Raw genomic sequence first — 16,477 nt, 5'->3', positions numbered from 1 at the left:
GTTCCAAGTTTCCCCTGAGTAAAAAAAAAAAAAAGGCAATACTTGCTTTTTAGGTGGAGGAATGCTTTTTTTTGGCTAAGGCTGTAACTTTTCTGCCTGAGAACTCCCAGGTGCATACTTGAGGTCAGCTAAGTTCCTTGTAATGGAATTGGGGTTTAGTTCATACAAAATCTATGGAATCCATGCAATTTGAGAGTGTAGTGCCCTTTCCTCCCCATAAATTGTGGGATTTCTCCCTTTAAACAATGCAGAGAACATACCGAATCCTTCTGGGAGTTGAGGCTCTAAAATAAAAAATGTCTGCCCAAACTAGAAAAATGCTGTACGTGCAAGATTTTCCACTGTCATATGAATGGCTGCAAATGATGGAGTCACTTCCATATTACATACCAAATTCATAACATGAATGTTTGTTTTCTCAACAGAGATTTATTTCTATTAGTCCACATCTACTGAACAAGGACAAAATGAGTAATTCATCAGGCTGAGTGGTTTTCACTATGAAATGACTCTGGAGTTAAAATTTATAGGATTGATGAAATGTACTGTTCCAGCTCCTTAAACAGGTCATGCAGGAATTATAAACAATGCTTTTTAATGACTATTTATGAAATCCTCTCACAACCTGTTTATATCTTTTTTGAGTAACATTTTAATCACAAGGGTTTGTGATCAGATTAGTGCGTTTCCTTTACAAGCTTTAGGTTTGGATGGCTTTTATTTCTGATATTAGATGTTATATAATGTACCTCAATATATCGTTTAAGCTCTCACATCTGCTCAGGAGTAATAATGTAATCCCTATAATTTGCCTGACTGTGAAGTCCTCTTCAGTTTTTATGTACCAGTAGTCCTGAAAACCTATCTATGTAACTGTCAAAGCCACTCTTGTCAGATCCTAGAATATGCCAGTTTAAATTGCATCCAGTATTGTTTTGTGTTTATCTACACTTCTGGTAATTTTTTGCATTTTCCCCTTACAGACTGGTTACTTTTTTGGGGAGGTTGAAGGGGCTGTGATGAACAAGTTGCTAACAATGGGCTCCTTTAAGAGGTAAGAATTAACTCAACTTTCTATCTCTTAAAAAATGTTGTAACAACAAAATTAAATAAAACAAACCCAAAGTCACATAAAAGAAGGACAAGACTGGCAGTGTGGCTGGATTCTCATTTATACCTCTTTTCCATATGATCTGAGTGTAACTCAGTGCCATGCACAGAGTGTTAAGAGTATTGGAGACAGCCTACAGTGAGTTTCTTGTTAAAAGAACAGTTTATTTGACTATGATGCTAAAACTGTGTGCCTCTCCTGTTCCTGCTGTGCTCAAGTGGAAAAAGTGGGCCATATCTACTACTGACCCGTTTTAAACAGCTCTAAAGCAAATCACTGATGCAACATTAAACATTTTGACCTGTAAAAAGTTGGAGATTGCTCAAACTAGGCAGTGCAAAATGCCCTACTGTTAAAGGGAAAGTGTTCTGCTAGTAATTCATTTTCATTCACATGCTAACTCACCTTTGAACATTGTTGTGACTATTGACCTGGTCTTACTATCATGATGACAATAAAAACTAATAGTGATTTTATGTGTTATCCTTTGAAATAAATTATGCATCCTGGGCAAGTAAGAAAGAACTTTTCCCTTTAACCTGTAACTCAACACTGGAGTCTTCATGTCTTTCACATGGTCTAAGAACTGTTCCTTACCCCTTTGTCCTCTTATGGCATGAGAGAAGTGCTGACCATATATATTACACTTTTCCCTTTTATTTTTCTGTGCATTTCTAGTATAAAAAAAGACACATCACTGATCCCATCAACCACTGAATTTATATATTTACATGCGAGGGTGTGTAGAGAGGCTCTCAAAACACATGGTTTGTGTGCTTCCCTGCTAAACCAGCTCTCTTAAGGGCAGAAAGCTTTCTGTGCTGCCTCTGCACATTATAGCTGAATACCACTCCCAGTAAATGTCTGACCTGAAATGGAAGGATCATCACAGAATCATCCCAAATCCGAGTTTTCTGAGGGTGACAACCTTTTTGTGTTTAGCACTACATTCTTAACACATGCTGTAAAAGGAAGTGAAGTAATTTATAGACTGGGTTCTACAATGAAAACAATCTGTTTATAAAAAAGATGAAGCATTTTATTTAATGCAAACAAAAACATACAGTCAAAATCGAGGAGTAATGCTTTAATTTGTCCCAATTTGTTTTGTCCTGCCTAGCAAGGCATTTCAAACAGAATATCTACTGAAAAATCAATAGTAGTAGGCACCACCACTGAGAAAACAGAGACTGCATGGCTCGAGTATTCCATCTAAGCTGTGGTGGGTGCCAATTTGGCATGGACCACTGGCTTATGATTTTGCTGGTCTTGAGCTCTGAGGGAGTTACAGATAATGAAGCCACTAGCTCAGTGCAACTGAGCTGTATGCTAAAGAAAATGTAAACACAATGAGCTGATTATTTAAACACAATAAACTGGCTATTGCCAATCAGTTAAATATGGGAGAGAATCAAAATGTTGTAACTGCACTAAATGAACCACCTGCTTTTCCTGCTGTACAGCAGCAACAACAACAACAAAAAAAAAAAACCCACCCAAAACTGTCTTTGAGCTATTCTAGATGAGGCTTTTAAAATAAATTATTCCAGCAATATGAAGAAGAAATCTTTTCTGGCTCTCATGAAAAACAGACACATTTTTTGGGTGGGGTTGTGTTTTGCTTTTTCAAAGTTTATTTTATATGGAATAAGAAGTAAAGAAAAGAAACGCTGAAAAATGCAGGGGCAAAATCTATTACAAGCACAATTTCCTTGAAAGCACAACACTATAGATCTTGCATGCATGATACTTGTCATTGCTGCTCTTACCACGGAGACAAAATCAGACAGCAAGCTCTGCTCTTTAGCCTTTTATTCTGATAGTATCCAGAGGCATCCTTTCTTGTAATTTGCTTCTTATATAGCATTTACCATCCAGCAGGTGAATTGTACAGCTTTGCCCTGTATGATCTGGTCTTGCTTCTTTTTCATTTAGTTTAGAAGTAGCAGGTTCCATGGTGCCTGATCTTTACTGCAGAAGAGTTTACTAACATCCCCAGTAACCATGGGGATGGGAGTCCTTTCTTTCTTTTGCACCAATAATCAGAGTGGCAGTGCAGATATGTGCTACCACCTCACTGATTCATGCCAGCTTTCAGGCTCTCCGTCCACAAAAGGAATGAAATAACCCTTTGTGCGTTCTCTCAACTACCACTAATTTGGAGGTTATAGAAGTTCTTTTTAGGATTGAGCTGGAAGTGCTAAACAAAAGGGGGTTGTTTGCTGCTGACTATATTTCTTTTCAACCTGCGGCAGGATGAAATTCAATTTTTGTGTTCGCTGTTTATTTTTTAAAGTGAACTTAAATACCTCCTTCCCTCCTCAATTTCTCTAAACTCAGTACCTCTTTTGAATAATGTGTACATATGTATGTATGTATATTTTCTTAGTTTATAGGTTTTACATTTAGGGAGAAAAACTATATCAGTGCCTCCACAGCAGCGTGACATGTTCTATGATTTCATTTAGCAAAATGAAGTTTATCTTATACCCTGAATATCACACACAGTTAAATAATTTAAATATAACTTAAATTTATTATTAAATAAATTAGGATGTGCTTGTGGAAAAGTATCTACTTCATATAACTTAGAAAAAAGTTTCTTTACAGTTTCCTCAGCACTTTGTTTATGTAGAAACAGTAAAAAATAGATTCAACTGCTCAAAGCATGAAAATCTAGAAAAATCACATTAACATCAGAAAAATTAAGGTCTATCAGAACAATGCAATCCTCAAAGAAATGAACTTAATAAATCTGTAAGAGAAAATTAAATATCTCTTGACTTCAAAACACTTTCATCCTTTCCAGTAGGAGGAAAACTAAGCAATTCTATACGTCACATATGGAAACAGCATCACTTCCTTGTAACAGTTCTGTTTCTACCAGGTATTCTCTTGGCCTCTGAAGAAGAATTAATCATTTCAGGATATGTGACTGAAATGGTGCACCTCTGAATTCCAGCTTTCCCAGATGCTAAGGCTCAGTCTAAGTTCTCGTTGCTTTGAGCGCTTCTCTTGTTTCTCAGTTTTTCTTGCTCTGTTCCTTTATCTTTGCTGACATGCTTCTCAGTGAAGAATGAATACTGTCTGTGCCCTTACTGCACGGTACAGTCCAAATCCTTCACCTGTCTTCTCCAAATGCATGCACATAGAGGCAGACTTTCATCTCTGTCTTGATTTGCTTTATAAGCAAAATATGGGAAGTGTTTTGCCTCCAGGTTATAAGATTATAAAAAAAAAAATAAAAAAATAATCAGAACTCTTTACTACGCTACTTGCAAAGAACGTTCTTAAAGCCGAATCATGAAAACAGTAATTAGTTGCTCACCAACAGGATGCTAATCTCCACTGAGGCAGCACAGCCTTAAAATGAAGGATATTTTTATGTTAGTTTAGGCCACTCTTTCTTATTTAAGCATTCATTTTAATAAGATATTCTTAGATTTTTGGTGAAGGTGTTAAATGGACACTTATATTTAAAATTTGTTTATTTTCATGTGGATCTTTACAGTCATCAATTTGACCTATTAATTTGGCAGTGTTTCTGAAAGTAGATGTATACTTTGGAGAAGATCAGTGGTAGACTGAAGGAACAATTAAAATTGGAATTAGTGATTTGGTATTGGACAAATGCAACTGTGATATAGCAGTCCTGCAATGTAACAGTTCTTACATTATAAAAATTTCCCTATCTTTAGTAATGATTTATTTAGTAAAAAAAAAAGTAAGCTCAAAATATACCCTATGTTCATGGCATAAATATCACAAAAAATAGTCAGGTATATGAATAGGCATTTTTGTATGGGTAGGCAGAAGACATTCAAGGTAAGAAAATGAGCAGACTATTTCCAATAATATCTTCTATATTAGCTGTCATGTGCACTGCAGAGCATGTATGAGGCCTGCACCCTTAATCTTCAATTTCTAAATGAATAGTATGTAATTGTACTGCCCTGAGGAATGACATTCCATTTTCATCAACGAAATAGCTGTCAGAGAGGCAACAATATAGCAGACTGTCTAGTACAGGTTTACAAGTAGGTACAAAAGAACCAAATAATATCTGTCACTTCCCTCTTGTCATTACCAACAAGAAGAGCCCTGTTCTGATTTTTTTTTTTTTTTTTTTTTTTGCATTTACCAGATGTTCATCTGGTACCTGTGCTCTGAAACTCCCGCACTGCTGTGTGGTATGTTTTCTGCTCATATTTTGTCCATGTGACATCTAAAATTAATGTCCTAAAACAGAGTTTGGGCATTGTTAGAGTTTATATCTCTGTAAATATTACTGCTGATTTAAAGCAGTGTGTTAGTATATGGGAATCATTTTACCCACTTAAGGAGAAACCCAGGCATGTACGCTATGTAAATGAGTTGTCATTCTGTGTGCTGGAAATACAGGTGGAGTTGTAGTTTTTATACATGTTATGCTTTAGACCACCTTGGCAATTGGAAATAGCGGAACAATAAAGGCAAAGATATGTGATGACAAGTTTGTTTTGTCAAAATGCTATAATTTATGTTTATACTTTTCATTGATTTTCTTGGTGGTGAAAGGTATTAGTCTGACAGCTTCTGGAGACTAATAATCTGTCTGTCAATGAAAGTGGGAGAGCCAGAGCAGCAACAGTGCAAGATTTCTTAGTGTCCTGCTGCCTCCCCACAATGACCCTCTCTAGACTTTAGAGACTAGTTCACTCTTCATACCATTCAACTCTGTTCCTCCTTACCTTCCTTGTGAGAATGCCAGGCGAGCTTCACATCTTGTGTCTGAGTTAATGAACATCTTTCTACCACGAGTGAGCTGTAGTCACCATTATTTTTTACATAGACTACTGAGTAAAGCATACTGTCAATAATTAGGGCTTCCTGTACTACTGGCTTCCTTTGCTTGGTTCTCTGGAGCATTTCTTCCTTTTTTTTTACAGACTTGCCATTTACTTCCCATGGTAAGCTTATTATTCCTATACTTTATATGAAAACCCCAAAATCATGAACTAGTGACAAAACATTTGAAATTTTATGTATTGAAGATCTTTCAACTGTTACAATTGTCAGTGATGGTATTTTATACCAACAAGCAGAAATCCATAGGAATGTTGAACATCTAGCTGAAAGCAACAGAGTACATCTGTTAGTATTGCCTCTGCTGCTGGTAGGTCTTAGAAGTTTAATTTTCTTGATCCAGATTTGTACTCAATTTTAAGTACATTGCAAAGTACAAGACAGGAATTTCTATCAGGAAACTGACAATAAAAAGGTTTTCACTAAAATGTATTTGGCCCCTGAAGTTACACACAATGGATGTGCACATTTAGTTTTTGTTATTTTCCATTAGTTAAAGAAGATTGCATGTAGTCTGTGTTTGTCCTATGGCTGATATTGAAAACAATTGTTCTGTAGACTTCAGTAACCAGATGTGGAAATATGGGCAGTTAACAGCATGGTGGTGTCAGAAAGTCTCAAGCATGTTATCTGTAGCAAGAGCAAAGCTCTCCTGTGAGGTGCTGTAATATATAGCATGGACTTGGGCATCTAGTGGACTTAATATTAAGTTGTGGGAAGTAGGAAGATATGTTCACTAACTATAGTCAGTTGAACAGGATGTGGTTAGCTGCAAGCAGTTATTTGAAACTGAAATACAATCACTTCAGAAAGGGTAATGTGGAAGCTTTTCTTTCTGCAACACTGAGTTAAGTCTGTCTGAGTGAGAAGAAACCTTATTTTCTAAAATCTCAGAAAGACATCAGCAATAAAATAACACTCTGGAAATGACACCTGAACACAGAAGCACCACAGTGTCTTAAGCCACTGGTTTGACTACAAATACTATAGTAGCTTTTATAAGGAATAGGGCTGGAAGGTTTGTACCTTTCTATTATATTTACAAGAATAAAACCAAACAAAAAAAAAAGACTGGATTTGAATTTGTGAATGCCTTGGAACCCATTTATACTGAGCTTTACCATTCATAGTGACAGAGAATCCAGAATTGCTTCAGTATGTTGCAGTGTTCAGATTTCAGTGTGGCTATGGGTTTCATCCACTGATCTTTGAAATGTATTGCAAATTTCTTATTTGTTTTTAGTGCTGAAGAATCAGGCCTTTTAAGATCATTTTGCAATAATGCTTTTGCTGGTATATTTTGCACGTCCTGTGTATAGTTGTTTGAATCATCTTTAGAAACTTTCAGATAGGTGCCCACTTTGAAAGTTACTGAGATGGGAATACATTGTTCGATAAACAAAACTCATTCCAGGCTTTTGTTACAAAATCTGTGTGCCATGTACCTTTCTAAGGATTTACTCCTTTGTTGTTTGTTTGGGTTTTTTTGTTTTGTTTTGTTTTGGTTTTTTTTAAACCTGGATACATTATCTGTTTTCTAGTTTGTTCCTGAACCAGAATCTTCACACTGGAAACACCCTCAAATATATTTACTGAAACTAAACCCATTATAATGTTATCCACAGATGATATTTAGGCATTTCTAAACAACAATTTTGCAGTGTTCCACAATGATTTTGAGGTTGTTTATTACAACTCTTCTCTTCTGCCATCACTCTAAAGTTTAGTATTTCTTTCTGTGTTAAATGAAGTTTTCTTTAACTACATACATTTTAACATTTTTGTTCCTCTTGCTCATCATACAAGCTTAGATTGTTGTATACTCCCTACAATACAATAAGACAATCTACAAGAACTGTAATCTAGCATGTCGGGGTGCAATATTAATTATATTTTTGATTGTTTGTGTGAGTACATATTTTAATCTTCTAATGACTTTTTATCTTTGAGCATTTAAAGAAATTATTACATCTATTACAATGTAATAATTACATAAGAAATGTAATACGAGTACAAATATTGAGGGGGAAAGGCTTTTTGCAATATTTAATGTGAAGTTCAAATTATAACAAATGTTCCACATAGCACACTATAATAGTATTTGATTAACATTTCTTAGCAGAATAATGGAGTCCACAGATTGACCAAGCAGTTCTGGTGTATGAAATTGAAAGTTGAGAAATTGATTTGTGCTTTCAAACACGAAACAAACTGTCACCAAACTTACATATTGAAAAAAAACATTTACAAAGAATAAAGACAAAACTGAATGCTATTCTACTTGTAACACTAGATACTGAATGACACAGGATGGGACCATTTCATCCATATAGAATTCCTTAATCATTCTGCAGAGAGCACATTAACATCTGTAAACTGCCCTTGTCTGTGTGCTTATCACTTGCCACCATCACTAGGAGGTCCAAGTGGACATGCAACATAATCCTTGGATCTGGAGGAATAAAAATAGTCAAGCCAACCAAGACTGGAAAGGCTGAGCTGTAGAGATTATCTTACAGGGGCTGGATTCTGACCATGGTTAAAGGGGGAAAAAATTAAAGGAAAAAAAAGCTAGGGAAAGTGGTGTATTACTGCATGCCACACAGGCAGCACAGCTTACACCATGTACTGCTCTGTTTGTCTTGGCAGATCTGTGTGCGCGGATCTGGCTGTGGGCGTGATTCTGCCAAATATGGTCAGTGTTCAACTTACACCCATGTTTAGGTCTCTAGTTATGCGTTTGTCTACCATGTGCCTCTCTCTGCCAGTCCACAAAACAATGGCTTCCTAGCCATTTCTATTCTGAATATAAGATAAAATTAATAATGTAAGCTCTAAGACCATGTACTAAATATTTAGTTGAAGCTGCAAGATCCAATATATTAGATATTTTGCCTGTAAGCCAAAAAGAAAATCTAGGCATAATGAAGAAGCTTTTAGTGATGGTTGCTGTCACAAAATTAGATCAGAAAAATTATATACAGTTTCTACCACAATGGATTACAACCTTTTATTGGTACAGGTTGCAATGTTTCATGGCATGCAGTGCAGAATGCCTCATGGTGATGCTGAATGCATTTCATGACCTGGTTTTGGCAGCTTCTGGGACATCCTTTCCATAGCTGAATTTGTGTGCTCTCCTTTCCTCTTCACTTAGAAGCAAGGCACACATTGCAAAACATTGAAGTCCCATCTCATACATCTATAAACCATTTGTGTTCCTTTGTCCCTCTGATGATGCAAAAGTCAAATGGATATGTTCAAATAATAGTAGTAACTTCTATATATTTACACTTGTTGCAACTTATCAGCTAAAGATTCTTTACATCTGCTATAGATGTTAAATGCTTTTTATGTGGATGGATATAGTTGATTAATTGTTCTATGGACAGACAGATTTAGAGAAATAATCACAATTCCATATACTATCTCCAAGTTCTGGATTTTACATTTAGATCTCTGAAGTGTATCAATGATGAGTAAAATCACAAGCACAAAGAAATCTCCCTGTTTACTATGCATCTGAGGAGGCTTCTAGCATATGTTAATTACAGCAGGTACCTGACATGGAATATTTTGCCCTCATGAAAAGAAGTAAAAGTAAACCCATCCTGCTTCAATTATCTCTACTGCGAATACACTGAAATTCCACCTCTCTCTTCTTTGGAAGCAACACGATGTTTTTACAAATTACCTGTGCACTAAGATGCTGGAACTGTAGAATCGTCTTTCTGCTTTTACGGGAGTTCAAGAGTGGTCTGTTGTGAGAAGCCTCTCAAATGCATAGTATCTTTCACTTTCTGGGGCTAAATGTGCTGATCTTAGTCCAGAACCAATTGTTTAAGCATCATGTTGAATGTGTATTCTCCTCCTCCTCGCATTGTTTATATCATTGTGTGTTACACTGTATGTGTATCTTCCCTGGTTTCTCCCAGTTATGCTTTTGCTTTGTTCTGTAGTCTGATAAAATCCTTACAAAGTTTTCACAGTGTTTCTTACCTTTATTCGCCTTTGTGTAACCTGTATTTTAATGATCCCTTCCCCTCCTTTCCCTGCTGCTGTTATAATTTTTATTTTCCTGTCTACTTTGTGGGCAGACTGTTCCATATCATCATTTTTATTCCACTGTGTTTTCTTCTTTTAGTCAAACAGTTTTCTGTTCTTCTCTGTAGAATTACACTTTATGACTACCAGGCCATGTGTAGAACAAACAAAGAGAGTAGCGACAGTGCCCATAGCTTACTGGACGTAAGTATAGTAAATTTTCTGAGCACCTTTCCATGCAATCATCAAAGAAAATTGTTGCAAATATCTCATGGCCATTGTAAGCCCATTGTTTTGATTTGGAATGTTTACAGCTCTTGGGTTTATCCTACTGCATACAAGGAATGGTTCATTATAAACAAATGCAAAGTGTTAAGCATTTTCAAGTTCAAATACTTACAGAATCATTTTTAATGCTGGGTCACCATTTGTGAGGTTCTGTCAGAATGTCCTTCTTAGAACTTTATAAATTTGACAATAGATTGTGCTTTGTTTGGGGGACTGGAATCACATATGCCTTTTCTGTATGTAAACACATACACGCATGCAGAAATGTAATTCAAATTAAAAATTGACTTTTTTTTTTTTTATGTGGAAGGATTGGTTCATTGACAAGGCATACAAGTCAGTGATTTTCACACTTTTTTTTTTCCTTAGTATTTAAAGAAGATGTCTTTTAAAGTAGAATTTTAATGCATTTAAACCCTTGTCTTGCAATCAGATCTGAATGTAAAACCTGTGCCTCTGCAAGGCCTGATTAGAGCCCAGCTGGGTCTTGCAAGGACAACACTTCCTTGTTGCTAAATCATATATATATATAGGTAAGAAGTCCAAGGGTATTTTATAATCATGTATATGTTTTACTGATTACTATAATAATCTATCAGAACTGGTAAGGTGTGAGATAAAGTATAGCTTTTGCATATTAAAGAGGACCTCTTTTAACAAATATATGACAGTATTAGCATGAATAACTCTTATGTAAAGACAGAAGCAAAACACTCTAGCAATTTTACCGGTCTGAAAAAGTTAGCTGATAGTATTTTCAAATGCACTGGGATCTAGCTAGAAAAAATAAGCCTATACGTAGTTAAACTGTTGAGTAAACATCAAAATTCTGGCAACTTCCAAATATCTATATATAGCTTCTATGGTTTAATAATCATATACCTTTTGGGATGGTTTCATTTGCATATTTAAATGACTCTATGTTTTTCAAATACCTGCAAATTTGGATTTACTGCACTTACCAGTCTGTTATCTGCTAAAGCCTGAACCTGAAAAAGGACTATCTTGACATAATGATAAGTATTAGGCTGTGCAGTGAGACTTAAATTATTAGTGAAATAGAATGGAATTCTGTGAATCACATCTGCATGAAAAATTTTAAAATTTATTACAACTCTTAACAACAACCTTCCATCCCAAGGCTTGGAGCTTCAGCTCAGTTTGCATAAGCATCCAGCATGTAGAACTGAAATATTTCTATTTTACAAGTAGGCTTTCATCCAAGACATTTTCACTACTCCAATTTTTGTCTAGACTGTGTTTATGGAGAAAAAATCTGCAACTATTGTGGGATACACTGAGACATGGCAAGCATGTTCTTTATTTCTTAAAGATAGACAAACTTTTCTTTAAATTTCAAGTGAGATTTTTGTGTTGTTCCACAAGTAAGATTGGCAGAGCTTTGGTTATTTTATTATTTTCCTGTTGATTCAGTCACATCTAATAACCATGACAACAGAGAAAATATAAAGAGAATTTGCATTAAAAATAGGTAAGGCTAGATTCCTCAAAAGTATTTTTTTTCCTGTTTTTATGTCCAGTTTTATACATATAGATCAGGTTATTAGGCAGTATTCAGTATAGTCTCTACATAAGCAAAACATTTGATCACGAGTGTTTATCCTTCCTTTTGAGAATTATGGTTTTACAAATGCAGGAATAGATATAGGGACAAGACAGAGACTCTTCAAAAAGTTCGTATTTTAAACAGCATAGGAGTGAAGCACAGGCATCAAAGACTGTATGACGACTTAAAGGATCTATCACAACATTCTGTGAAAATCGTGGAATACAGGTGTCAGGGCTGGACCCCTCTTTCCGTCATAGCTTTTTGGGCTGTGGGACTAAAATGATACATTAGGGATGGACTAGATTTATAGATCAACTGGTCCATTTCTTTACCAGTATAGGATTGCTTCTTAGAAGATACCCAGATACTTTGCTATTTAGCGTATTTTCTTGTTTTAATTTATTCAAGTCCTAGATAATTCTCCATAGAACCACTTAGTTGCAAATGTATCAGTGCCATAGACTCACCCAGCTCAATTTCTTTGTCTTGCAATGGTGGTTTAGATACATAGAGAGAGTAAAACTCCTGCATTTATTGCTGCAGTTTTTGAAGGAAGAGCCTTTGAGTGGAAAAGGCTGTCTTAGTAAAATCACATTTTATGAGAATGCATTTATATCAATGTAATGAAATATTTTTCCATTAAAATTTCAAAACAAAATATTTTCCTCATTTTCTATTCATATTATTGATTTTTTTTCAGATATATTGATTTTTTAAAATTTTCTTTTAGTTCTCATAATAAAATAGTTTTATAATATAGTATATTTTACATTAAATATGAATTGTTCATAAGTAAGAATAGATACATTATTTTACACTAAATCATTTGACATTATGAAAACAAAAGGATGTAATATTTAATTACTTGGGTGTGAAATTTCAGATTTTCTAATTTGGAATGAAAATAAAAAGATGTCCCACAGGGCTGAAATTTTGTTTTCTTTTCATCTCTAGGAAAGGCATGTAGCTTTTTATCTTTTTCTATAGGTGAAAATCTTTACTGTTTCAGTCATAATGCATTCTGCTGACTTGCTAATTCAGCCTTTCATGCCACTGGCTGACACTAGTTCATTGGCTCTGTAAGTTATCAGCCCTGTGCAGAAACACTCTTCGTGGCCTCTGAAAACTTTAAATGGCCAGTTACTGCTGTGCAAAATGGCACTGCTTCAGTGAGGTGTTGATTCAGGAAGCTTAAGCATGATTTTATATATCTAGGTAGTTCTCTTAAAGTCAATGTACTTCTTACATGTGCTGAAATACTCTGTTAATATGGAATCTAAAAAGTCTGCAAAATTTTATGTAACTGGGAGACCCTAACACAAATGAATGAGACAAAGATGGATTCTTTTCCAAATTTCTGGACACTGACTTTTCTGCCTGAGATTCTTTCATAAAATAATAATCCTATTGATACTCTTTTCAAAAATAATATATTCAAAATGCAGTAGTATTGTAAATGCAGAATTTTCAAAGTATTTGCTGTATTTGTTATAATCCAGAAAAATAGAGGGAGGAGGGAAGAATCTTAAAATCAACTTAAAGTGCTTACACTGGGCCTTCAGTATGATACAGATATCTTCATTTAGGTAAATTCAAACTTCAGAAGCTTATCCTAGTCTAATTAGAGCAAGGTAATGACTAGGGATTTACATTATAGAGAGGCAAGCCTGTGAATTTCAGCCTAAACTCATATTATCTACCAGAGCGGTTCCTCCAGCAATAGCCTGGGAAATAGGAACCCCTAGAGGTTAAAGATTTAAGAATCATTTGCAAAACTTTCCTTTTCCAACTGATAATCTGTGTATTTGACCAACCACATTAAAAGGAAATTTAATTACTATCTATTCAATATAATAATATTTGCTTCTTCATAAGAAAAAGTTATTGTTCTTTTTCTCATGCTACCCATACTTTTGAATATCCATAACATTGTCTTTACGTTGAAGAATTCAGTTAAGATATAAATACTGAATGTTTTGCCTTTTTATTAAATGAGTTGCTTCTCTTCAGCCTTATAATGCCTTCTTTGCTGCAGTAAAATGGATTATGACTGAGCTTGTCTTGTAAGTAAATTTTATCAAGAACTTGAATATTTGTAGGAATTACTGAATATTTATACTTTTGAATACTTAATGAATATTTGTACATTTTGCGTTTTACATTCACTGTGCTGCTTTTATTGTATGATTTTAAATGTAGTAATATTTGTTAATTTTTTGCTTTCCAATTTTTCATTGTTAAGATCTGAGAAAATTTTGGCTATATGGGTGTACAGTTGCACTTTTATAGCATTATTCATGGTCCTCACTTATATCCGTATGTCTTTGCTTAGTAAGTCTAGCAGATTGCAACATACAAACCAAATTTATTATTGTGGTTACTGTTAAATTTTACATAAATGTCTGGCCATTTGTAGTGCTGCTTGGGTGGGTTGTTGTCAATATAGCAAACTGTTACAGTGATTCACTGTATTGCTTGTCACTTCATGAATTTCTGTAAAATGGACCTTTTACAGTATATGCCAGATAAGGTGTACTCTGGATGTTGCTGATTTTTTTTACCTTGTCTAATTCTTCTAACATTTTCAGTTAATACATAATGATCATTGCTTTTAAGAGAGATTGCCTATTGTATGAAGAGGAAGCTGTAAAATGTGTCTTGTGTTATTAACCTATATGTTTTACTATTGTTCTTATCAGAGAGCAGAGTTGCAAATTTAAGAGAATTTTATCTTTATTGAAATAGAACTAATATTTTCTTGTAGTCATTTTGTTTTAATTGTAAAATGTGTGAGCTTTCATTAAAGTTTGGAATAAGAGTTAAGGAGAATTAACTGAATGGCTAATGCCAGAGGACAGAGATTGATCTTAAATGCAGCTTTCAAAGTAAATATTGGAGAAGGAAATCACGTTAAAATGAGACTTTGATGCTAGCATATAACAAATTCAAAAACTTCAAGAACCTTTCTGTGTTTATAAGTATTGTGGTTTTATGTCCATATGATAAACTGGATGTTGGTTTCACATTCTTTAGACTTACAATAGCTGATAGACTGATACTTTTCAGTCCATTTTTCAAAGTAAATTGCAATATATTTTAGTAGGAAAATGCATTCCCTACATGTCCAGTTAGAGTTGATTAGACACTGGTTAATCAGTCTTTTCTGCTCCTAGAAATAAAATAGTTTTATTATTTTAGTTCCAGAATTAATATAAGAAAGTATTTTATGTATACTCCTGTACTGTAGCTGTACTGTGGCGTTTTACTAGAGAGTCAAAATACCTGCATAATGAAGAAATAATATTCAATAATGTTCAACAGTAAAAATACTGTATGCTGCCATGCATTGAGAATTTTAATGGGCACTTAAAATAAGATCAATAATTTAAATTAATAAAAGGTAAATCTGTGATTTTTTGGGGGTTAATTTCAGAACAAATTCTCTGTGGTAAGATACAACACACTGAAAATATGAGAATAGCAGTAGTTGATAATCCCAGAGTTATGCTAGTAACATGGATTTCAGTTCTGTGTTAGCTTTTATTTAAAATAGGATTAATGGTATCAAACTACTGACAGTTTACTGTTTTGAAACCGTTCTGTGGGATAATATGAAAACTCTAATAATTTCTCTAGGTTCCTTGTGGAATTTAATCTGTGCAGTTGGTGGCACTCTGATCTAACAGCAAAAGGTAAGTGCAATTTTTTCTTCCTGGCCATAAAGGCAGAAATGCCTAGATTAATTGGATTTTTGAAATTCAGATGTGCATAAAATGTTTTAGATTAAATAATAGACGTCTGATAACAATAGTTTGGCTCCCATGTCAGCATCCTCTTCTTTGTTAATGTTTCCCAAAACACAAGACAATTAAGATCTTCTATGAATAACCACAATGTACTTTTGTGTACTCTAAGAATACAATACACTTATAATGGAAAAGTTAAAATCATAGATAATGATTAAATGATTTTTAAAAACATTTCCCTTCATTCCAAAACAGTCTTTGTGAATAAAGCAATTGCACTAGCCTTTTTCTGCTTATACTGCATTTTTTCTAGAGCTGCTGTATTATGTAGGGGAGTTGTGCTGGAAAATGCCATTTCAACAAAAGTCCAGAGGAACATGGTCATCTCAATGTAGTTTCATATGAAAATAATTTTTAAGGCTTAAGATAGTAAATGTTATGCTTTTATTTTTAAACAAGACTGGTTAAAACTGTATTTTGTTTTACCATTCCATTTAAAATAGACATTTTAAAGTAGTAAAATCTAGATTAATTAAAATTCCATTTACTCAAAATATTTTTTTTTAAAATGTGGAGGCTTCATTTGAAATAATGAAATTTTAACAGTTCCCATAAGAACTGGCAGTTTTCAATGTCAACCGTCTCATATTTTAGCAGACTTTTTATGGCATTTCAAAAGTGTTGCTCAAGAGTAAAGGGCTAATTTACAAGAGCAGTGCTCTTCAGTTGGCTATTTCATAGGCAAATTATGCTGCATGCTGTTTACTGCTATAATGATTTAAACTGAATTCTTCAGCCTCATATTTGCAGATTTGCATATTCCTTACCAAAGCAGGGGATAAAATTGCTACTTTAGGCTTCAGTTAATATTTG

At 34.4% G+C, this 16,477-nt stretch overlaps 1 protein-coding gene across 1 annotated transcript in view; it reads left to right on the top strand.

Annotated features, from left to right (window-relative positions):
* The window catches only part of CACNA2D3 (calcium voltage-gated channel auxiliary subunit alpha2delta 3), a 468,241-nt gene that overhangs the window by 430,816 nt on the left and 20,948 nt on the right, over positions 1-16,477 (top strand). The window contains exons 31-34 of the mRNA XM_074836249.1: positions 984-1,054; positions 10,129-10,204; positions 13,869-13,921; positions 15,495-15,550. Of these exons, the coding sequence (XP_074692350.1) occupies positions 984-1,054; positions 10,129-10,204; positions 13,869-13,921; positions 15,495-15,550 (256 nt within the window). The remainder of the gene's footprint in view (positions 1-983; positions 1,055-10,128; positions 10,205-13,868; positions 13,922-15,494; positions 15,551-16,477) is intronic.

Source organism: Strix aluco, chromosome 11 (assembly GCF_031877795.1).
Source record: "Strix aluco isolate bStrAlu1 chromosome 11, bStrAlu1.hap1, whole genome shotgun sequence".
NCBI lineage: Eukaryota > Metazoa > Chordata > Aves > Strigiformes > Strigidae > Strix > Strix aluco.
This window is presented reverse-complemented; position numbering and strand designations above follow the sequence as displayed.